The following is a 12025-nucleotide window of genomic DNA, read 5'->3' as shown; positions in this document are numbered from 1 at the left end:
GGGGGGCAGGGGGGGCGAAGGGGTTGGGACAGGCCAGATTGGGCCAGGAGGGACCTCCTGAGTGTCAGAGCAGGGGGACCCTAAAGGGATCAACTGGTCTCACTCCATCATCTGACCCACATGCAATCTGGGGCTTCCTTCGTGGCTCAGACAGTAAAGAATCTGCCTGCAATGCAGAAGACCTGGGTTTGATCCCTGGGTCAGGAAGATCCCCTGGAGGAGGGCATGCAACCCACTCCAGTGTTCTTGCCTGGAGAATTCCATGGACAGAGGAGCCTGGTGGGCTACAGTCTATGGGGTCGCACAGAGTCAGACACGACTGTACGACTAACTGGGGCCCAGACAAAGAACGGCATGCAGGGTCCTCCCGACTCCCTGCCTTATATCCTGCCTGTGCCCCGAGCTGAGGGCAGAGTTGACACAACGCCAGGAGAGGTGCTTCCTGGCTGTTCTCTGACGTCTGCCTTCCTCTCGGGCATGGCTGCTCAGTGCCCAGGCCCGCCTCCTCTCTCTGGGCAGGCAGGAAGCATTTGGTAAGGGAAATGGCTACATCACTCACCCGAGACCCCTGGTGGGCCCTGGCATCTTCTGAATTTAGGAGTGACACTGCCCCCCAGCAGTGTCAGGTAGGAAGCCAGCTTCCAGCTGGTAGAGAAGTTGTCTGCTGCCTGTTCCTGCCTCTTGTTCCCTGTCTGTGAAATGGGCACAGCCGCTCCAGCCTCTCCTCTGCTCCTGTATTAAGTGAGGGACAGGTTCTTTCAAGGAGCGAGGTGCTGATGTGTGTGGAGCTTTCCCTGTGCTGGGCGCTGGGCTCAAGGAGGTCTTCTCGTCCTGCCAGGTCGCACGGCCACTGGGGATGGGGCCAGGCTGGGAACTGAGTCGGGCGGCATCCAAAGCCAGCAAGCAAGCGTGGCCTCTGTAATTGTGGGGGCTGCGGCCTGCTGAGCTGTGCAGAGGCCAGGGTCACTAAGAGCGCGCCCCTCTGCTCGTGGCTTTCTGAGCATGAGTCCGAGTCAGCCCTTCAGCACCCATGGGATGTGGGGCTTCTGGGGTGCCCGGTGGCTAAGCAGCTCTCCAGGGAGGTGCGGCAGGGCAGGTCAGCCCGTTGGGAGGTCCACGGAGCAGGAGTGGCACCTGGTTGAGCCTCTGCCAACGGTCCCAGGGTGCCGTTCGCGCCTGGCTCTGTGTCAGTTGCTGCCACTGCTAGAGAGCTGGCCAGGGGACTGGGTGGCTCCGGCCTGGGCAGCCAAGCCAGCAGCCGTAGGGGCCTGGGAGAACGGGTGCAGAAGAGAGCAGTGGAGCTTGGCAGAGCCCAAGTCCAAGGTCCTCCATTCAGGCTCCAGAGCACCAGGCACGCCCCTCCCACGGGCCTTGGCCTCTGCGGGAAGTGACCTCCGACCCCGACCCCGACCCCGCCTTGCTCCCCGTCCCTCCTCTCTCTCAGCTGCGGGAAGCCCTCCAGGATTCCGAGTGGTGGTCGTGCACTCATCAGGGGGGTTGCCTCGTTGCCCAGGCTGCCTGGCTCCTCTCTGTCCAGCCTGCTCTGATCGCTTGCAGAGGAGGTGGTCCTGGGAGCACCGATGATCCCCGGCCAGCCCCCACAGCCTGGGGTCTGCATCCCTGCGCAGGCCCTGGAAGCCCGGCTGGGGGCTGATGGGGCCCCAGAGAGTCACTTCTGGAGGGACGATGTTTGGCGGGTCAAGGGCCAGGGCTCCAGAATGATGGGGCAGGGTCGTCTGTACCTTGAGCGAACCCCTGAACCTCTCTGAGCCTGTGTCCTCTGTGTTCTGGGGATTGTAAGGGCACTGAGCTCTTGGGGTTTTATGAGATCTTGGCGAGGTTTGCAGAAAGCTTTCCGTAAGAGGCTAATAAGTCATAGTAGCTACTGTTGTTGAGGTTATTATCTTTATCCTGCCACTGGTGGCTGGTACGGCAGCCAAGACCCACTCCTGGCTCCTGCACAACCAGCCCCCCTGCCCCTGTAATTCCCCTTGGCCTGCCCAGTCTGCCTCCAGTAGCCCTTTTTTTGTGGCCCGTTCCTGCCAGGGCTTAAGCCGTGGGGTGACCCTGGCCACTCCCCTGCCTGCCTGTGGGACCCCTGTCTCAGCCTTGGATGGACAGGTACTTGCCCTCACCTGGCAGATGGAGTGCCGTTCAGTGGGGCCAACAGCAGGCCCACCGTGTCCCAGGCCGGCTGGATGCCCTGCCCTGAGTGCCCCCAAGAGTGAGTGCCGTGTAGCAGGAGGTGGAAGCTGCTGGATTGTTGGGCACTGGGCTGATTTCAGATGTGGCTGGAGCAGCCTGCCCAGCATGGGACAGGCAGGGTCCTGGGTGGGAAGGAGTTAAGGAGGGGGCTCTAGTTTGTGGGTGAGGCAGGACCGCAAGGCTAGGAGGCGGCCCCTCCTGACCCCCCTCCCGTGGCCCAGCAAGAGGTGTGCCCCCTGCACTCAGCTGTGCCTCCCCAGCCTCTGACGGGGTTTCATCACAGCCGCTTGCTTTGATTGCATCCTAGTCTAACCCCATCGTTTCTTCGGCTTTCTCTTAGTTTGCTGGACCACTGTCTCCCTATCTTCAAGATAAAAAGTTGGGGATAGGTCAGGGACCTGGGAGGTGGTGATGATGCCTGCTAGGAGAACTGGTCACAAGTTACGGCTTTCTAAAGTTAATCCCTTCTCTAAGGGGTGTTTTTTTTTTTTTCCAGTAATTCAATTTTATTATTTAAACCCTGCCAAATTCCAGTAAGGATTTGAAACAGATTATAGTGAAGGCCGAGTTTGGGATCATCACAAAATCCAGAACTGTGTAATGTATGGGGAAGGTAGGCATACAAATTTAACTTGAAGCTCCCTGATGGCTAGGGCAGAAAGGGTAACGCGGTGGGTTTAGGATTGCAATACCTACTTTTGGGTATTCCTAATGCTTTTTATTGTTTCCTCTGTGATTTGTTTTATTTTTACCAGTTGAGACTCTCTTAACTGAGAAGGTTTTCTATGTAGTGAAATGGACAGACGTTAGTGTACAGTTGGGTAAGTTTTGACTAATGTAGACCCCATGTAACCGTCAGTCGCATCAAGATGATGAGCCCCTCCATCATCTCAGAAAGTTCCCAAGTACTGCCTTACTGTCAAACGTGCCCCAGCCCTATAGCAGGGTCAACATTCTGTTTTTTGTTTTGTTTTGTTTTTCAGAAGGAAAAACTAGGATTATCCCATGACTTTGTTTTAGGAAATTAACTTTGTATTGGTAGGTAGGTGATCTTACAGCGTTGTGCTCGTTTCTGTGGTGGTCAGCATTGTGATTTCTCCCATCATGGCAAGGTTTCACCTATTTTTGAACTTGAGGCAAGCGGAAGCATATTATAGTGTATACTCTTTGGGGTCTGACCGTTCAGCAAATTGATTTTGAGATTCTCACCCGCAGGGCATGTATCGATAGTTCTGTCTTCGCTGCTGTGCTGAGCAGTCCACTTCTGACTCTGAGTTTATGTATGTCCTGCTCTCTTGCTGATGGCTGTCTGTCTCTAGTCCTTGTGTGCGGAGGGCTTTTAATACTGGAACATACTAGTGTTGGGGGTGGTATAATAACCTATTTCAGTATTTTATAAAACCTGATATCTGGGGCTGTGTGCCTTGAGGCATGCCCAGAGGTGTCTGTGTTCCCTAAATGCCGAGTTGCCCAAAGTATCGTGATTGTTCGAGTGGTGTGATGCATGCCTTCTTGTCCACAGCCCTCCCCAGGTATCTGGGGCTTGAATCCCCTCTTCCCAGGTCCTGTACCTGCCAGAGCTCCTGGTGGGGAGAGGCTTCTAGGAGGAGATGGAGCTCTCCCGGGAGTGGCCCCTGTCTCTCCACCCTCCCTGGTCTGGACGGATTCCTGGGCTCCCCACTTTGTCGCTGGCTGCCCGCCAAGGTTCCCTGCCAGGCAGGCAGTCCACAGGTCCCGAGGACACCTGACTCCTCAGGAAGCTGCAGTAGGGGAGGCTGGCCTGAGAGCCTCTCCTGCCCCGGGTGCTGCACTTCACACCCAGGCAGTTGTTGGCATGCTTGCGCTATTTTTCAAAAACCTTGACTTACTTTTTTCTGTATAATGAGCCTGAGCAAAAGAGTCACACGCTGCTCCAATGCCACCTCCTCAGCGAGGACCCCTAGCATCTGTATAAAGAAGCCCCTCTCTGTGTCGTTCTCCCCCAGACATTCCGTGTCTCTCCACTTGCCCCCCGCACCCACCCTGGAGTGGACGTTCCCTGAGGATGAGGACTTGTTTTCTGGCAGTGGTGTCCCAGCGGGGAGCGGGTGCTGGAGGATGTGTCCTGATAGACCCTGTTACGGCCACACCCCAGTCCCCGGGCTGAGGGAAGACCTTGCCCACCTCTCTGCGGTGGCTGGGGGCCTGGGGGCACCTGGGCTTTGCAGAAAGGTTTTTGCTGCAGAACCATTCAGGGGATGCGGAAACACAGGGCTGGGAGGGCGGGGGGGCTTACTAGAGGGGACTTGTGCACGAAGTGTGGGTGCCTGGTGGGGCAGGGCTGGTGTGTAAGGCAGAGGCATGAGTGTGCCTGCAGCATCCCGGCCAGTCCCAGAGGCTCTGAGAGACCCAGTGACCACGGAGGGCCCTGCACCGGGTGGAATCAGAGCTCCTGGCCTACAGGCCAACCTGGAGAGGACTGGGGGGCCCGGGGCGCATGGAGCCCCCTGCAGGCTGGAGCAGGTGCGGGCGGGTCCGCCGTGGCTGTGCTGTCTCTGCTTTCACGCCGGCCTGGGCTCCCGAAGTCCTCTCCTGTGACCCCACTGGCCCCCTGACCCCCACTGATGTCGGGGCCACACCGCTGCCCCATGGGGGCCGCGGTGGGTGTCGGCACCTGTCCTCTGGCAGAAGCAGGTGGGGGTGGCAGATGGCATGTGCCGTCGTCCCTCCCCTTGCCCTCACGCTGGGGCCGGTTGCCATGGGAGAGGCAGGCAGATGGCGGACTGGGGCTGCTGACCACACCCTGGCCCTGCTGCCCAGGCTGCCCGCCAGAGCTCAGCCACCCAGCTTTCTCTCCGAGGACAGGGGCTCATCCCCGGCTCTCCTTTCCCCTACCCCCGCCCCCCCAGGCAGTGTTGAGGGGCCGCTGCGGGGGTGAGGACCCGGGGACTGGGGTCCCGGTCCCAGCAGCGGGGCAAGGACCGGGGAATGAGGGTCCCGGTGCCAGTGGGGGGGGGCAAGGACCTCGGCACGGGGGTCCCAGTGTCAGCGGTGGGGGGGGGGGGCGAGGACCTGGGGACGGGAGTCCCAGTGCCAGCTGGGGGCAGGCCTCTCTGTGCACACGGAAGTGCGGGAGCTGGTTGTTGGTTCTCTGAGTCACACTGGGAGGGGGTACAGAAGAGAAGGGGGCACTCAGGCTACTGGGGTGCACACCCAGGGCTGGAGTAGAGAGCCCCTGGGAAGCGCCCCAGCTGTGTGAGCAGAGCCCCTCTCTGAAGCCAACACCTCCCTGCAGGTGTCTCTGCGCCTGCTTAATTTTCAAATTAGAAAAGCAATTAAAAAATTAGGAGACTGTGCTGCCCTTGAACGAGCCTGAGAGCTGGGGAGGGAGCTGCTGGAAGGTGGGGGCACAGGATCGGCAGGGGTCCAGGCCGTGCACCCCCCAGCCCTGCCTCAGCCCCCACCCCTCTGCCCTGGTCCCACCCTTGCACCCAGGCCCCTGGGGGCTGACCTGGGGCCCTGTGAGGGGACTGGAGCCCACCCCACAGCTGGTCACCACCATCATGACGCAGGGACGCCCGTGGAGGCAAGACTGGAGGCAAGACTTCGTGGCTCCAGCCCCTGGGGTCTGCTCTGTCTGAGGTCCCCTGGGGTGCTCTTCTGTGGGATCACGCCCTGGCAGCCGGTTTGCACTTTGTGGCTCTGTCACTTCCTGGAGGTGTGACGGGGCAAGGCCCTGCCCCTGTCCGAGCCTCTGGGTGGGGATGGTTCTGTCCTGGCCCTGGGAGGGCGGTGTGTGTGGCGGTGGCCGTGTGACAGCGGTTCTTGGTGCAGCCGGGCCCACACGGGGTCCTGCCCCCTCACCCGCAGGGCTGGCTCCGGCTCACAGGCTGCCATGGAGCCTGCCGGTGTGCGTGGCCAGCCCAGGGCCGAGCATCCACCGCAGCCTTCCAGAGGCATCGTTTCTTCCTGTCCCTGCGGCTGGCAGCCCTCACCTCCGGCCTCAGGAAATCCTTTCCTGCTGTTGTGCCCAGAGCCGGCTGGCCCCCTTCAGTGCTGCTGGAAAAGCCCAGGCTTAGGAGAAGGCGGCTGTCCGAGCCACTCGGAGCTAGCCATTTCAGTCCACGCTTCACTTGGCATCAGCATTTTCTTGCATGATTTTAGCCTTTGAAAATGGCCATCTTAATAGCTGCACAGGATTCCATTGAGAGGTTCTGGTGGCCCAACCAGTCCTCTATAGCTGGACACTTACGTTAAATGCTGCCACAGACATTGTTGGGGCTAGAGCAAGAACCGTTCTTTGTGCTGTGGGTCTGACGTGGAGAATAAGACCCCCTAAATCCCAGAGAGCAGGTGCCAGGTCTCCTCACTCAGGGCCTAGGATCACCGGCAGCGCCTGCCCCAGCGGGCCCACGATGGACGCACGGGAACCAGCAGCCTGGGGTGCAGGCCACCATCGGCCCTGCACAGAGAGCTGCTCCCCCGGGGCCTGGGGGGACACCCCAGCTGTGAGCTCGCCTGCAGCTTGGCAGAGGGGCGGGCCACTGGGGTGACTGTGGTGCTCTGGGAGGAGCCCGCGCTCTGCCAGCTTCTTCCGGTCCAGCCATCCAGCAGGGTCCTCTCCTTCCCGGCCACGCAGTGCGCTCACCCTGCGGGGCTGGCCTTCGTGTGGGAGGGGCGCTCCTGGGCCTGTTCTGAGGTCACTTGTGTCTGAGGATGGTGCTTGGGTTTCACATACTTGTCCTTTGGGGCCTCTGAGTGCGGCAGGGTCCTTGGCTTCCCTGGGCACCCGTGTTCCTCGACCTCTTTTCTGCCCTGCAGGTCCTGAAGGTGCTGCAGGGGGTTCAGCGTGGGCTGCGCTATAGCAGCCCCGCCGGCCCTCCCTTCCAGGACTGCACTCTGGGGGGGGGCAGGAGGGGCAGGGGAAACTGGGTCTCAGCCTCTTCATCTGGAAAATGGGGCGAATTGGGAAGCCTGTTGTGCAAGATCACGGTGGGCACGAGATGAGCACGTGATCATGGAGGCCTTAGCCCAGTGCTGGCCTGAGCGCTGTCCTGGGGGCTGCGTCCCTTGGCCGTTGGCCTGGGAGGGTCTGCTCCCCCACAGACCCCCGGAGCTGCCCAATGGGCGCCCCTCCCCCAGTTCCCCAAGGCAGGCCTGGGAGGGGGCACTCCGCTACCCCTTCAACCCCTCCCCTTCCAGCACACTGGGGCACAGATCCCGGGCCTGGATTCCAAAGCGGAAATGCCATTCTAGGAGGCACAGTCTTGGGGGGAGTGGGGAGTTTAAGTGGAAAAGAAGCAAATTTTTGAAATGCCTGGGCCAGAGCTGGGTTCTCCTCCCCCGCCTGCCCGCCCACTTGAGCAGCCCCGCCCCCGTTTGGCTTTAATCCGGTGGAGGGAGGGTCTCTGGTCTTCTCCCTCCAGGCTGCTTCCTCGCTCTCCCAAGGCCAGCCTGACAGGGCTGTCCCTGCCCACCTCTGTGGAGACCTACTGACTAGCTGTGGAGCCTGGTCCCCACCCTACTCCCCACCCGAGTGGAGACCCCGGGGAAAACCTAAGGACCCCCTCCACTCAGCATGGACAGATATTCACTCACGACCGGCTGCTCCGATGTTTCCTTGGAAGCGGAGGTGCCAGTCAGGCTGAGGGCAGGGCAGACCCACGGCTTCCTTTCTAACTTTGGGGCGTAGCCTTGGGAACAAGCAGGAGGGGACACCCTTAACATTCCCGAGAGCTGGCTCTTCTGTGGGGAATGGAGCTGTTTTGAAGAGTACAGGGGGGCCAGTCCTAAGGCGGGCATACGGTGGCAGCTTGTCCTGTTCCTTCTTGAGGACTCTAGGTCCCCCTGTGTGCAAACCTTGCTGCTCTTCACCCACACACTATGCTGAGAGTTTCGTCCAGTGGTTCCCCAAGCAGTTTTGGGGGAAATGCAGATGTCCGGATTCCTCTCACTCCCAGTTTTTCTGGAGGAGGGGACCTAGGAATCTGTTTCTGAACAAGCTTTCCAAAGGATCTATGACCAGCCAGACGTGGGGCATCCTAGCCCAGCTCCTTCTTTTTATAGATTAGGGAGAGCCTGCCCATGGTAGCACACCTGGAGAGGGGCTGTGTCAGCCTGGGTGTCAATGGAGGGACACCTTTGGGTCTTCCTCGGGCTTGTACTACTGTATTTTATAGGCCACGCCCGAGGGTTCTCTACAGGATATGCCCTGCTGCTTCGCTGGCATTCTGAGCTGCCTGATGGTGTCTGCACACTCAGCAGGTGGCTCGAGAAGGCAGCCTGTGGGAGAACCCCAAATGTGAGGCGCGGGAGCGTCCAGGTCTGGAGCTGGCTCCTTCCTAGATCTCCCTGCTGCAGCCCTGGACCACCTTCAGGGACGGTCACAGCTTGTCTGCTGGGGAGGGGAAGTTCAGAACCATGGTGCCCTCCAGTCAGCTTCCCTGTAGGGCTTCTCCCTCCCGGTCATTCCCATCAGCATCCCTCCCAGCTCCTGCTGCTGAAACAGGGGAGTTGTTAGGCCAGAAGAGTCAGCCCTGGACAGGGCTGACTGAGGGGTCTGAGTGGGGGCAGAGGTCCTGGGGCAGCACTAGGGAAGCTGGATTCAGTTCGGAGAAGGGGTAAATGGACAAGCTTCTTGTCCCCGGTGCGCTGGGGCCTCCTGCACACTGTGGCTTCTAGAACACGATGCGCTCCGGGCCTCCACTCCCCGCGTTACCCACGGAGACAGCTGCCGTCCCCGGATTCCCTGCCTTCCCCGGCGTCCTTGCCGTGTCTTCACGTTCTGGGGCTCTTGACACCACACGCCTGACCAGAGTCGGTGCGGTGGTAGTCGGAATCTCAGTTTTCTGCCAGCTGGGGCATACTCCTCCGGGTGCAGATCTGAGTCGGACTTGTTGGATGGACGCGTGTGAAATGACCCTCGCTGGCAGGCGGGGAAGGCTGGCGCCTCCGGGGCTGCCACGGCCGCAGAGCAGGAGGGCAATCCCGGCAGTCTTCCCGGAAGAGGAAGGCCACGGCCTTTGAGGAGGTGCGCGCTCGCCCTCGGTGGAGGGCAGGGACAGGCCTTCGGAGCGCGGGGCGGGCGGGTTCCCGGAGCCCCGCGCAGTCCCGGCACTGGGGGCGGGGCCTGGGGCGGGCCCTGCTCGGCGCCCCGCCCCCGGCCCGGCGGGGCATTTGCATGGGGGCCCGAGTGGCCAATGGGTGCGCGCGGCCGGGCGCGACGGAGCGGGGCGCGGCGGCGGGCGGGGCGAGGAGGGCCGGCCCTGGGCGGCGGCAGTGGCCGGGCAGGCGCTGAGGCGGCCGCACCGGGGCCCGGGAGCCGCGCGGCTTCGGGGCGCTCGGGACCCCGCGAGCGCGCGGCGCGAGCGGTTCGCTGTGCGCCCCCGGGGGGAGCCCAGGCCCACCGGACACCATGAACTACCTGGTGAGCTCGGCCGGGGCGCGGTCCGCGCACCCGGGGCCGTCGGCCGAGGCCCCCCGGCCCTGCCCGCGCCCGGGCGGACCCGGCGGGCCCGGGCGGGGAGGGGTTAAGTGAGCGGCATTTCCTGCCGGACCCGCGGGTCCTGGGAACGGCCGCCGCGGGGGCGTGGGGCCGGGGTCCTGGGAACCCCCTCTGCCCGGCCCGGGCTCGCGAAGGCCGGGGCTGTGGGGGACCGCAGGCCCCACGCGCCCGCGGGCTGCTGGAAGGACCGGGTTCGGGCGCCGCGGGCCGCAGGGAAGTTCCTGGATCCGGGAGAGTAGCTGGCCGGAGGCCCGCTCCCGCCTGCCGGCCGCGCCTGCCGGGTGACCTTGGGCCTGAGAGCCGGGTCTCCGAGCCCCCCCCCCCTCCATCGCCCGGAGCAGCGACCCGGGGCCCCTTGGGCCGTGAATTTCCAGGAGGCGGGGTGGTGCTCCCTGTGTTTTGGGGGGACGGTTGCCCCTGCCCCAGGCTAGGGATCGAGGGCGCCGGGAGCAAGTGCGTGGTCTGCGGAGAAGTTAATAATTAACCTCGGTCGCCAGCGTTGGACTCCGGGATCCGGGGCGGGCTCCAGTTATGGCCTTCGTTCTCTGCAAAAGCGTTGTGGGAGCTGGACGGTGGACAGGCCAGTCCAACCCCACGCGGCGGTCCCATCCCGGTCCCTCGTCTGCGCTGGTGGAGCCTGCGAGCCGGGAGGGGCGCGGCCGCCACTCGGGTGGCCGCAGCCTGGGCTTAGGTGCCCGGGTTGCTGCTGCGCTCGGCAGAGCCCCGGGTGGTGGTGACGGTTTCGGAGAAACTGAGGTTTGCCGAGGCCTGGGGGAGGTAGGGGAGCGTGAGAGATTAAAGTCCGGGGAGATGTTGGGGTCTCCCGTCTCTAGCTGGTCTTGAGAACAGGGAGCTTGTTTTCTCCCCAGCCTTAAGACTCTCAGCTGGGAGGTCCTGTCCGGGTTTGCTGTGCCGGTTTCAGCCAGGCCCAGAGGTATTCCTCATCTCCCCCGACCCATGACCCTTTCCTTTCCAGGGTGGGGAGCTGATGCTGGTGTGGAGGGACGTGTCAGGGCTAACAGGCCTGGAAAAGCAGGAGAGGGGCCTGAGTGCAGGTGGAGCCTGATGGGAAGGGAGTCTGGGAGGAGCTGTTGGCAAGCCCTTCTGGCACTGGCACCTGCCACCCACTTGACCTCAGCGAGGGGAGAGTCCAGTGGGTGCAGGGTGGAGGCAGGCTAGGGCAGTCTCCAACTCTGCCAGGACGGTCAGCCTCAGCTCCAGAGAGCTGTACACTTGCGCTGCAGGCTTGCCCCGTCTGCCCAGGCTTGGGCAGGAACTGAAGTGAGGGCAGTGCCCTGGGGGTCCTGCCCGAGTGAGAGAGGCCACTGCTCCCTCCAGGTGCAGATGGGGGCACTGAGGCCAGAGAGGGACGTTACTGTCCTCAGAGCTGACCCAGGGCGTAGTCTCCTGGTGTGGCCCAGCTCGTCCATGTGCTCCCCTCACTCTGGGACTGGGGGGACTGCCAGCTCCGTGGGGTCTCTCACTGGCTCCCACACTGTGCCTTAGTGGCCCCCACGTGTCATTCTTTTAGGGGTCCCAGCGCCCGTTTTCTCTCAGCCTGGAGAGCTCTCCTCCGTCCCCCAGGAGCCCACAGCTGGCTGGGGCAGCTAGAACCAGCCAGCAGGTGGAAGGGGGTGGGGACAGTGCTTGGCGGGCACTGGGTCATTCTCCGGGAAGACACTGTCCAAGTTCCTCCTCTCTGGGCCCTGAAGGCCCCAAGTACGGAGCTCCAGGGTGGTCTCCCTCCAGGGGGCGGGCGGGAGAGCCCCTGACTTGACCTGCTCCCATCTCTGCCTGGGGAGAGGGACGAAGTACTGGCTGGCCTGGAACGGGCTCAGGGTGGAGGGGCTGGGCCCCGTCTCAGACCCCTTTTCCAGCACGCACCCTAGACACCAGGGCTCGGGACCTTTTTTGAGCTGGAGAACTGTGCTCTTTGTACCAGTGTGTCTCCCTCCTCCTGCTGAAGCAGGTGGTGCTGCTTTAAGGGCTGCTGAGGGTTACCATTTAGGACTGGAGAGGGGGCTTTGAACGCCGAGGTGGGGAAACCAAGGCGTTGTAAGGAACAACGCCTCTGCCGCCCCACCTGGGCTGTGCCTCTGTCTCTGCCCCTCCAGTGGCAAACCTGGGGGGTGGCCGTGGTGGCTTCCCAGGGCCTGATGCTGTCCGTGAACTCAAGGTCAGCCTGTGCTGGCCTCTGCCAAGAAGCCAAATCCTGAGACTGAACAGGCCAGACTGTCCCAGCGAGTCTGGGGTCTGGGTCAGTTCCCTGGGCGGGTGGCAGTGGTGCGGAGCTCAGGGTGCGAGGACCACTCCCAGCTGTCAGCAGGTAGGTGGGCT

General features: G+C 62.4%; 1 protein-coding gene across 6 annotated transcripts in view; it reads left to right on the top strand.

The window, feature by feature from the left end:
- The window catches only part of BCAR1 (BCAR1 scaffold protein, Cas family member), a 33888-nt gene that overhangs the window by 2333 nt on the left and 19530 nt on the right, over nucleotides 1–12025 (top strand). Inside the window, exons 1-2 of one of the 6 annotated variants that reach the window (XM_069552373.1) lie at nucleotides 10210–10444; nucleotides 10558–10622. The exons of 1 other annotated variant lie outside the window; for it this stretch is intronic. Coding sequence is in view for 3 of the 5 variants with exons in the window: in XM_069552374.1 (XP_069408475.1) it covers nucleotides 10220–10444 (225 nt within the window). In the remaining 2 variants the exon portion in view is untranslated. Of the gene's footprint in view, nucleotides 1–9430; nucleotides 9611–10148; nucleotides 10445–10557; nucleotides 10623–12025 lie in introns of those variants that run through there. 4 more of the 6 variants (XM_069552370.1, XM_069552372.1, XM_069552374.1 and 1 more) reach the window with 4 other exon arrangements.

This window comes from Ovis canadensis, chromosome 14, assembly GCF_042477335.2.
Source record: "Ovis canadensis isolate MfBH-ARS-UI-01 breed Bighorn chromosome 14, ARS-UI_OviCan_v2, whole genome shotgun sequence".
Taxonomy (NCBI): Eukaryota; Metazoa; Chordata; class Mammalia; order Artiodactyla; family Bovidae; genus Ovis; species Ovis canadensis.
The sequence above is the reverse complement of the archived record's forward strand: the minus strand, read 5'-3'. Positions and strand labels throughout refer to the sequence as shown.